The sequence below is a fragment of the Talpa europaea genome (assembly GCF_964194135.1).
Source record: "Talpa europaea genome assembly, chromosome: 14".
NCBI lineage: Eukaryota > Metazoa > Chordata > Mammalia > Eulipotyphla > Talpidae > Talpa > Talpa europaea.
In genome coordinates, this window is record NC_140082.1 from 6,175,589 (window position 1) to 6,185,748 (window position 10,160).

The 10,160-nt window shown below is 47.4% G+C and overlaps 1 protein-coding gene across 2 annotated transcripts in view; it reads right to left on the reverse strand.

Annotated features, from left to right (window-relative positions):
- HECTD4 (HECT domain E3 ubiquitin protein ligase 4) overlaps window positions 1-5,429 on the reverse strand; it is a gene marked incomplete at both ends in the record, with an annotated part of 170,513 nt that extends 165,084 nt beyond the window's left edge. For both annotated transcript variants that reach the window (XM_084254197.1, XM_084254196.1), the window contains one exon: window positions 5,256-5,429. In XM_084254197.1, the coding sequence (XP_084110323.1) occupies window positions 5,256-5,429 (174 nt within the window). The remainder of the gene's footprint in view (window positions 1-5,255) is intronic.
- Window positions 5,430-10,160: the final 4,731 nt, after the last annotated feature.

Below are 10,160 nucleotides of genomic sequence, written 5' to 3' on the forward strand. Positions count from 1 at the left end.
CCTGAGAGCTTGTTGACGCATTTGCCCAAGTGCCCCGAGCTCATGACACTGCACCAAGATTTAGTGGCTCCTATTCCATGCTCATTCATTATTCATCTGTGTATTAACTCTTCTAAATTTGGAATTTTATAAAAGTATGTATATAGCTTCCAAAGGATAAACAGACTGGTGGTATCCTTCTAGATGAAAGGATCAACACTGCCAGACCTAAATATTGTCACAAAGGTTACACTTGAGTGTACTGTAAGTATTCAAAGACTTGACTATTGGAGTTGATCGCTCCCAACCCAAGTGCTTCTTCCTTACGAGGCAAAAAAACAAATGACACACAAAAACCCCTACCTTTTTCAGTTTTGAAATATCAGTAAGATACTTCAGCCTACATGGATTTTTTTTATTGCCATACAACAAACTACACGTATTTAAAATGGTACCACTTAATGATCTCTGACATATGCATAATCTGACCATGAAATCATCACTACAATCAAATTAGGGAACATATCCGTCACCCCCAAATGTTTCCTCAGGTTCCTTTGTAATTTCTTCTCCCATCCCTTCCTGCCTTCCTCCACCTCAGGCAAACACTGATCTGCAATGTGTGACTATGGTTTAGTTTGCCTTTTCTAGAATTTCACAGAAGTGGAATCTGACAATATGCACCCCTGTGTGGCAGGCTTCTTTCACTCAGCATAAATCCATCCATGTTATCAGTATCAACAGTTTATTCCTTTTTACTGCTGAGTAGTATTCCATGTGTTGGTGTACCACACTTGTTTATCCATTCACCTGTTGATGGACATTTAGATTGTGTCTCGTTCAGGGCAACCACAAATAGGCAACCATGCACTTCAAGTTTTTGAATGGTAATGGCATGTCAGGGGGTGGAATATGTCCCTTATAAATAAACATAGGAAAAAAAGAGAAACATTCACCAAAATGCTTGAATTCAAAATTACTCAAAACTATGGGACAAACCAACTAGCTCCTCTGTCCACAGCCAGATGCATGATGCCTCTCCCCACCTGGAGTTAGGAAAATTGAGTCAGGAGGTGGCAACCTTTTGGAACTTCCAAAAATAGGCTATTACCTTTTTCCCATAAATTCCCTTTATTTTAAAAAGACTAATGGTCTATAAAATGTAATACAAAATTCAATAATATCTGAGTTGTCGTTTTTGAGCTATCGTTTTGCTGTTTCTCTTACATTTATTTTATTTCAACACTTAAAAAATAATTTCCTACATGCTTTCACATTCTAATAACAAATAATTAAAATAAATAGTTATGGGTTTCCCTGGTGGCACAAGGGGTTAAGACGCAACCTATGAAGCTGTCAGCAGCCTCTGCAGCATGAGTTCGATCCCTGGGCAGCCAGGGGACAACCCACATGGCTCAACAGACCTCTCCTGACTCGCCCGCTGCTCCCCTCAGCAGTGTACTTTGGTCAATCTGCCTGTTCTGTTCCCCATTCTGTCTCTGGCGAATCCTCTCACCTCCCACTCCTCTGGCCTATACCCCAGCTCTTGTATGCATAAATAAATAAATCTTTAAAAAATAAAATAGTCATTTTAAAGGCCAAGAAAACATCTTGCTCTGCTTTTTTAATTCACTTGTAGTAGTCCTCATCTAAAGGATTCTGCATTCCCCCATGTCCTAACCTCCTATCTCACGCGTCTCTGTCTTTGCTGACTAGACTAAGGATGCCAAGGAAGCTTCCCTCTCAGGTACTTGGTTCTTGCTGTCCTCTGTCTGGGATGCACTGTCCCAGTAGTCATATGGGGCATTCTCTACTTCCTTTAGGTACAAGCCCAAATGCCATCATAGGCTAAGTACAACAGACTTCTTCTCCACCAGCAAAGTACCCCCCGCCAGCTACACTTTTCTCCATAGCACTTATCATTTAAAATATTTATGTTTGGGGCTTCCCTGGTGGTGCAAGGGGTTAAGTCTCAGCACTATCAAACTATGGCCAGCCATTACGGGATGAATTCATTAAGAGTTCGACCCCCAGGCAGGGAGCGAACACACATATAGCGCAGCAGACCTCTCCTGTCTCCCCGCTGCTCCCCTCAGCAGTGTATTTCAGCAGATCTGCCTGTTCTGCTCCCTACTCTGTCTCTGGTGAATCCTCTTATGCCCCACACTTCTAACCTAGGCCCAAGTTCTTAGATGAATAAATAAAAAATAAATCTTTAAAAAACTTTATTTGTTATTGTTATGCCCTACCACAAAAATAAATTTAAGGACAAGGATTTTATTTTATCTCTTGCTATGTCCCCAAGACCCAGGACACTGGGCCTAGCTCACTTCTGAATCCCACAAATACTTGTTCAATGAATTTGTTTATTAAATATTATGTGCTAATTTTTTAAAACCTCCTGTTTAGAATTTACTAGGAGGACCTCCCTGGTGGCACAGCGGTTGAGCGCTGGGTTGCGAAGCTGCCCGCAGTCTCTGCAGCGCCGGTTCGATCCCTGGCTGCTCCCCAGCCGCCGGAGGAGGGTCCCGCATGGTGCGCAGACCTCTCCTGCCGCCCGCTGCTCCCCTCAGCAGTGTACTTCGGTCCTTCTGCCTGCTCTGCTCCCCGCTCTGGCTCTGGTGAATTCTCTCTCTCCCGCGCTTCTGACTGTACCCAGTGCTTGTATAAATAAATAAACAAACAAATAAATAAATCTTAAAAAAAAAAAGCATTTACTAGGAATTAAAATTTTAATTCAAATGGTCTACTTTTGCTTAAATTAAAATGCTAAGTCAATGCTGATCTACTTCTAAGGACAATTTTTTTTTTTTCCAGACTGACATTTTACTTTGAGCAGCATTTACAAGGTAAAAAGAACATTGGAATTTAAAGGCAGGAAAGCCTGTTTCTGGCCCTACCATGACTAGCTATGCCACAGAAACCAAGACATAACTGTACCTTATTTCAAAAAACCTGTCTCTCAAATGAGGGAACAGATTCTCTTGAAGATCCCTTCTTGCTCTCAGATTCTACCACTCTTTTACAGCTAGGATAGTCTTATGCATTAAAGTTGCCAATCATAAATGAGTTCGCCTGGTCTGTCTGAGTCTATCTCTCACATAGCAATTGTTAGCGAAAGAATTCCAGATAACTTTAACCCTGTGAGAAATGGCCACTGTTCACCCTTATGTTCACTGGAAGGAAAGATTTTAAAGAGGCATTTCTTAGGGGTGGTAGCAATTGAAAAGTCAGAAAGGGAATAAAGTTAAGTTTATTATACTCTCTTGAGTCACTGACATTAAAATAATCACAAATATGCGTATCACACACGCCTGGAGGCAGTAGAGTATTAGGGGTTGTGTTTGAGACCAACAGACCCAGTCAATGTCTTGGCTCTCTAACTATGTGATCTTGAGCAAGCCACATACCTGCTCCGTGCCTGCCTCATTAGTACAATAGGTGAATATTTACAACTGCTACAATATCTAGCTACTAGGGTCCTTTTGAAAATTTAATAATGCCTGACATATAGGCTATACTTAATAGTATTATTAAATAATTAAACATAAATACACCCAAACGAGCACATCTAATAACCACAAAAACATTCAGAGCAACACATTTCTCCTGAACTATGATGTCTATATAACATATGGAAAGAAAAAAACTCCTTCATATTGGTAGTCATAAATGTTTACTGCATACTGGTTTCTGAGAGGTCAGACCATAAATTTTTTAAGGAGTTTTTAAAAATCTTCCCCAAGCTAGAGGGTTTCTTTCTTTTAAAATAATTTTTCCATGAAAAAAGCTGACATTCACTACAGTTATACGTAAACATGTTAGGAAAACCAACTAAATAGCTCAGGTATTTTTAACTACTCCTGCTCTTCTTAATTCTAAACAAGAATTGTATATATGTGTATGTATATATCGTCTAAATTTAGACTCTAAGGAACAAAGAGCATCCATTTTCCATATTTCACATACAACAGAGCCAATTAAATAAAAAGATTTCCACCATCATAGCATAGTACCACTTGAGTTTTCAAGCAAATAAACCACTCAGACACACCTTGCTTTTTATAGAACAGGTCCAAATGAGACTTAATAAAACTATGATTCCATGTTATGAATTTTCTACCAACCTGTGTCTTCCTTTTTTTTTTCTTTTGGTGGTCAGACTGTAAAATAAATCAATTAAGAGTTCATAATGGGAATGCTGCAACCTCAACCTCAAATCCAGACACAAAAACACAGAGGAACGTATTCGCATCTCAAGCACGTCCAAATGTCTCGGTCAACACAATCTGATCACTGCTGTCTCCAGAAACACAGGAATGGGTTTTAATCTATTTTTTTTTTTAATCTTCGTTGTGTTGCAAATGCATGCAAAACGCAAAACACAGTAGATTCCTCACATTCCGTTTATAGCCAGAAGACAGGCCATCCCCTCTGCGCCCAACCCCAGAAAGCCCTCCTTGCGACAATAAGAATTTCATGCCACCCTGTGCTACCTACACATCAAAATGTCACCCCCCAAAGTGGAGGGGGAAGCAGTGTCAGCAGCGGCTGGCCGCAATGAAATGCCTGGGCCAGGATTCCCACCTCTGAGCAAACACGAAACCAAGTCGGTGGAAAGTTCCCATCGACCAAACATATGTTTTCCTTCTACCCCAAAGCCAGCGGCACATTTGGGGAGATTTGCTGCACCTGCCACGGCTCCCAAACGTGGACGTCCCGCCGCCCGGGGCTCACGGACAGGCCTCGCGGCCTAACGCGCCCCGACCCTCCGCAGGGCCCCCGGGGGCGGCCGGGAGCGCCCCTCGCCGTCCACGCCGCCCGCTCTCCTGACAAAGACCCCGTCAGTGCGCGGCCCGGCGCGGAGAAGCCGCGGGACCGCCCGCCCCGCCGGCGCCGCCTCTCCCCTCCGCGGCCTCCCGCGGCGCCGAGGCGCAGGCTCCCCGCCGCGGGCCGCCCGGGGGTGCCCCGAGGGGCGCCCCGGGCCGCGGGGGGGAAGGCGAGCCCGGAGGCAGCCGCGGCTCCCTCAGGGCGTGGAGACCGCGGGCGTCCGCCTCAGGAAACGCCGGGCTCCGGGCGCTCGGAACGCGCCGCCCGCGGAATCCCCGGGGCGCGAGGCCCGCGGGGGAGGCGGCGCGGGGGCGGCGGCCGCAGCCCCGCGCCCCGCCCCGCGCCCACACACCTGCCCGGCCGGCGGCGGCCGCGGGGCGGCTGAGGCGGGGGCGGCCGGGGCGCGGGGCCGGCGGCTCGCCTGACGGGGCCGGGCCGCGCCTCACCTCCAGGTCGGTGTCGGCGGCCTCCGGGGCGCCGAGGATCTCGCTGGGCAGCTCGGCCAGGTCGGTGACCCGGATCAGCCCGTCGTGCAGGAAGATGGTCTCCTCCTTCACCGACAGCCACTGCGCCGAGTCCGCGGCCGCAGCCGCCGCGGCCGCCGCGGCCGACGAGCCCATGGCCCCGGCGGAGGCTGGGCGGGGAGAAGCGGCCGCCCGGCCCGGGGAGACGCCAGCGGGAGCCGCCGCGGTCACCAGTCCATGGCAGCAGCCGCCGCGCCCGCCCGCAGCGCCTCGCGCACCGCCGCGCCCGAGCAGCTCCGCCCTAGGCGGTCCAAGCCGCCATCCTCCGCCCCCCGGGCCCCGGAGACCCCGGCCCCGACGCCGCCGCCGCCGCCCTGAGGAGCAGGATCCGCCTCTGGCGCTCGGCAGCCAACTGTCAGTGAGACGCCATCTTGGGGGCGGGGCTCCCGGCATGCCCCGCGGAGCGGACAATACGGGCTCCGCCCACCCGCCTGGCCCCGCCCACAGCCCGCAGCCCCGGCGCAGCGGTCCGCGGGGTCTCGCCACTGATGGACACCCCCTCCCCTACTCCCCCCGCCGTTTGGGGGCGCCCTGGGTTTGCAGGCCACCAGGAGAAGAAGCCGCTCGCGGTCTGCCCTCCTCGCCCTGTTCAGGTGTGCTGGGGCCAGAGCCCCCTCCCTGGGCAAAGCGTGGACGTTCACTCCCTGCGTTTAAATCAGAGACGTGCAACGGGGGCCTTGGGAAGGAAATTCTGTGGGGACTCCACCTGAGGGGGTGGGGGGAAGCACATATTGTCTAAAAAAAAAAAATCAAATATAAAAATTAAAATCGAAAAAATAAGAGGCATGCAAACATCTGGCGCAGAGTAGGTGCTGCACACTTGTTCGTAAACAACTGCTAGAATCGCACAGAAGGGGCTTCATATTTACTAAAAAAAAAAAAAAAAAAAATCTGGTGAAAATAAAGCACTGGCTGCCAAGCTTGGTGTCCAGAGTCTGGCGCTGAATGAGTGTTCCATGTGTGGGAGTTAAAGTTATTGTTATATCCCATCAATATTCAACACTAATTGAGAGATACCCTAAAAATATGCGCACTTCCCAGTTTTTATAAAAACAGGAAAGAAGGGGGGACGCCCTGGTAGCACGCACTATCCCCCCAGCTAGGGAGCTACCCACATGGTGCAGCAGACCTCTCCTGTCTAGCCTGCTGCTCCCCTCAGCAGTGTATTTCAGTCAGTCTGCTCGTTCTTTTCCCCACTCTGGCTCTGGTGAATCCTGTTACCCCTGGCATCTCTGGCCTGTACCCCAGCTCTTGTATGCATAAATAAATCTTTTTAAAAAATAAACTGGAAAGAAGGGAACTATATGTGTAGAGAAAGCATGTAGGAGGATGCATACCAAATTGTTAATGTAAGTTGTCACACACAGTGGGGCTGGTCTAGAATGGCTGAAGAGAGTTTTTTTCTTTGTATTGCATATATATGTGCAATCTTTAAAAAAAGATTTTTAAAAAACCTTTAAATCTTTAAAAAAAATTTTATTTACACATACAAGAGTTGAGGTGTAGGCCAGAGGTGTGGGGGTTGAGAAGATTCACCAGAGACAGAGCGGGGAGCAGAACAGGTGGATCTACTGAAATACACTGCTGAAGGGAACAGGAGGCAAGACAGGAGAGGTCAGCTGTGCCATGTGGGTCAGCTCCCTGGCCAGGGATCTAACTCAGTAGCTGAAGATAGTTTCATAGTGCTCAGAGTTAACCCCTTGTGCCACCAGGGAGGCCCCACCCCAGTTCTTGGATGCATAAACAAATAAAATATATATTAAAAAAAAGAACCCCCTTCACTCTTTTTAGTCATACAGTCCAAGCCTAATGGTAACCACCACAATTTTGGGTTTTGGAATCTAAATAACTATCCTGTGTCGCTCAGAGAAAAATTCTCCTGCTCTTATTGTTTAGCTTTCAAGAACAGAAGTCAAGATACAAGATGTTATTGTCCTTCACTCCAATTAATGAAAACTGCATATCCAGGGTTTAACTGTCTTTAGACTGCATAATGAATAGTTATTTAATATTTTAACAACAGTAATTAATTAGTCATAGGACTCGTGGCTGCCACCACACTACGATGAGGCAACTGATGAATTAATATTTATAGAACCCCCTCTGGAAAAAGACCATTTACTGAGAATTTCTAGAACAGGTTAGCGAGACAAAGAAGGCCCCTAATCAAAAGAACTCTAAGCTGGAAGCCTAGACGTTCAGAATCCACAGACAAAACACACACACACCCCCAAGAACACAGGAAACATCCATTCATAGAATCATAGAAAGGAGACGTTCATGACTTACGTCTTTTCTTTTGAACTGTTCAATTGTTCTTTTCACACTTTCGCTGGAAAATGAGTGATCAAGAGGGAAAAAGGAGCAAGAGAAAGTTTTGGCTGGGCAACCCTAAATTCAAAGCAAAAAGGAAGCAGGAGAGAGCAGGAAGAGCTCTGAGTAGGTTGGACCTCAGCGACCTCTGGGAGGCACCTCCCCAAGAGAGTGCGAGCTTGTTGATGGAGACCATCTCCCTGCTGATGTTCACTGGCCTTGGCTCAAGCTGCAACCCCTCTGGGATTTTGCAATATCTCTCCCTTATGAAGCTTTTTTGTACCAGCTGACTGTCTAAAATGCGTCTGTAGAGCCTCCCTGGTGGCACAGGGGTTAAGACACAGCACTATGAAGCTATCCGCAGCCTCTGCAGCATGAGCTCGATTCCTGGCCAGGGAGCTGACACATGTGGCACAGCAGACCTCTCCTGTCTCGCCTGCTGCTCCCCTCAGCAGTGTATTTCAGTCAATCCACCTGTTCAACTGCTCCCCACTTTCTCTGGTAAACCCTCTCGCCCCCCACACCTCTGGCCTACACCCTAGTTCTTGTATGCACAAATAAATCTTTAAAATAAAATGAGTCTGTAAACCTTCCTGGTTCCACAGAAATGCAAGTGTGGTGTGAGATAAATGGGCCTTCATAGACCTTAATGCAGCTTGAAATAGCTTTAAACAAAGCAGCCATGTTAATTTTTAAGGCCTTTCAAAACACCAAGGGAAAAGCCCATGCATAGTTCTGCTAACACACACACAACAGTCTGTGGGGAGATTATTTTCCAACTCACTAATCACAGTCTCGAAGAGGAAACACACACCTACTCAAAATCTTTTTTCCAAGTCATCTGGTAGACTCTGTTCTCTGCCTTTCTTCTTCTTTCTCTCTTTTTTTTAATTTCAGGGAAGATTATACTGACTCATGGTTGGGTCGGGACAGGAAACGGGATGAGATATTTGAAAACGAAGAGGAGAAATCCTTCTTGATGCTCTCTTGAATTACCTATGGAACAAGCTTCTACAAGGATAAAAAGCCCAAAGATAAAGCAGCAGTAAGTGCAGCTCTGAAGGGTGAAATCAGCACCATGGATCTCCAAAATATGCCGTGTCCTCCAGTGCCCCCTAGTGGGCACCAGAGACCTTACTGCACCGAAATTTCCTTTTTTTTTTTTTTTTTTTTAAAGATTTATTTATTTATACAAGAATGAGGGTACAGGCCAAAGGCATAGGAGGGTGAGAGAATTCACCAGAGACGGAGCGGGGAGCAGAACAGGTAGACGGAACGAAGCAGCGGGCGAGACTGGAGAGGTCTTTCTCGCCATGTGAGTATCTCCCTGGCCGGCTGGGAATCCAACCTGTGCTGCAGAGGCTGCGGACAGCTTCACAGCGCTGTGCTCAACCCGCTGCCACTGGGGAGGCCCCTGGAATTTCCAGTTCTGACTTGCAATTTGCAAACATGCGCCATCTGCAAAAATGTAGGTTAAGGACCTCCTTGGTGGCATGAGGGGTGAAATCTCAGCACTATCAAGCTATAGCCAGCCACTGCAACATGAGTTCGATCCCCAGCCAGCCAGGGAGCAAACCACATGGCACAGCAGGCCTCTCCTGTCTCACCTGCTGCTCCCCTCAGCAGTGTATTTCAGTCTGCCTGTTCTGTTCCCCACTCTGTCTCTGGTGAATCCTCTCATCCCCCACACCTCTGGCCTATACCTCAGCTCTTGTATGCATAAATAAATAAATCTTTAAAAAAAAAAATGTAAAGGAAGGGCCTCCCTGGTGGCCCAAGAGGTTAAGACGCAACCAATGACGCTATCCGCAGCCACTGCAGCAGAGTTCGAGCCCCGGTCAGGGAGCTACCCACATGGCACAGCAACCTCTCCTGTCTCACCCGCTGCTCCCCTCAGCAGTGTGTTTCAGTCAATCTGTCTGTTCTGTTCCCCACTCTGTCTCTGGTGAACCCTCTCACCCCTCATGCATCTGGCCCATACCCCAGCTCTTGTATGCATAAATAAATAAATCTTTAAAAAACAATGTAAAGAAAAAAAAAGTAGTCTTGCAGAAAAATCCATGTGCCTAGGAAGAAATGAGATCAACCATCTCTCCACTCATGTTGCTAGCTAGAGTTCTAACCACTAGTACCCAGCTGAGAATCTCTAGGCAGAGTTAGGATAATGTTTAACAACCCTGCTGTCTAGCTTCCCTCCATGCATAGAAAACAAGCGTGAGTCAGAACCACTGGGAAAGTTGGACACTTCAAAGCCTGCACATGAAAACCAGAAACGCTGTCAAAATTTTGTTTGATCACTGCACTGTTTGACATGAGAAACTGTTTATTCCCTTTCTCCCTACAGGTCTATCATCTCATTCAAGCTTGTAACTGGAGGAGCGATTCCTGCATAGTAAAATCTGCCAGAATTTTCCCAGGGGTCAAAGTCTCACCTTAATTATCTAATCAACTTTTTATCTAGCTATCATGTTACTGGGACGCTTTACTCCAGTCCACATTGCTAATAACTGATGT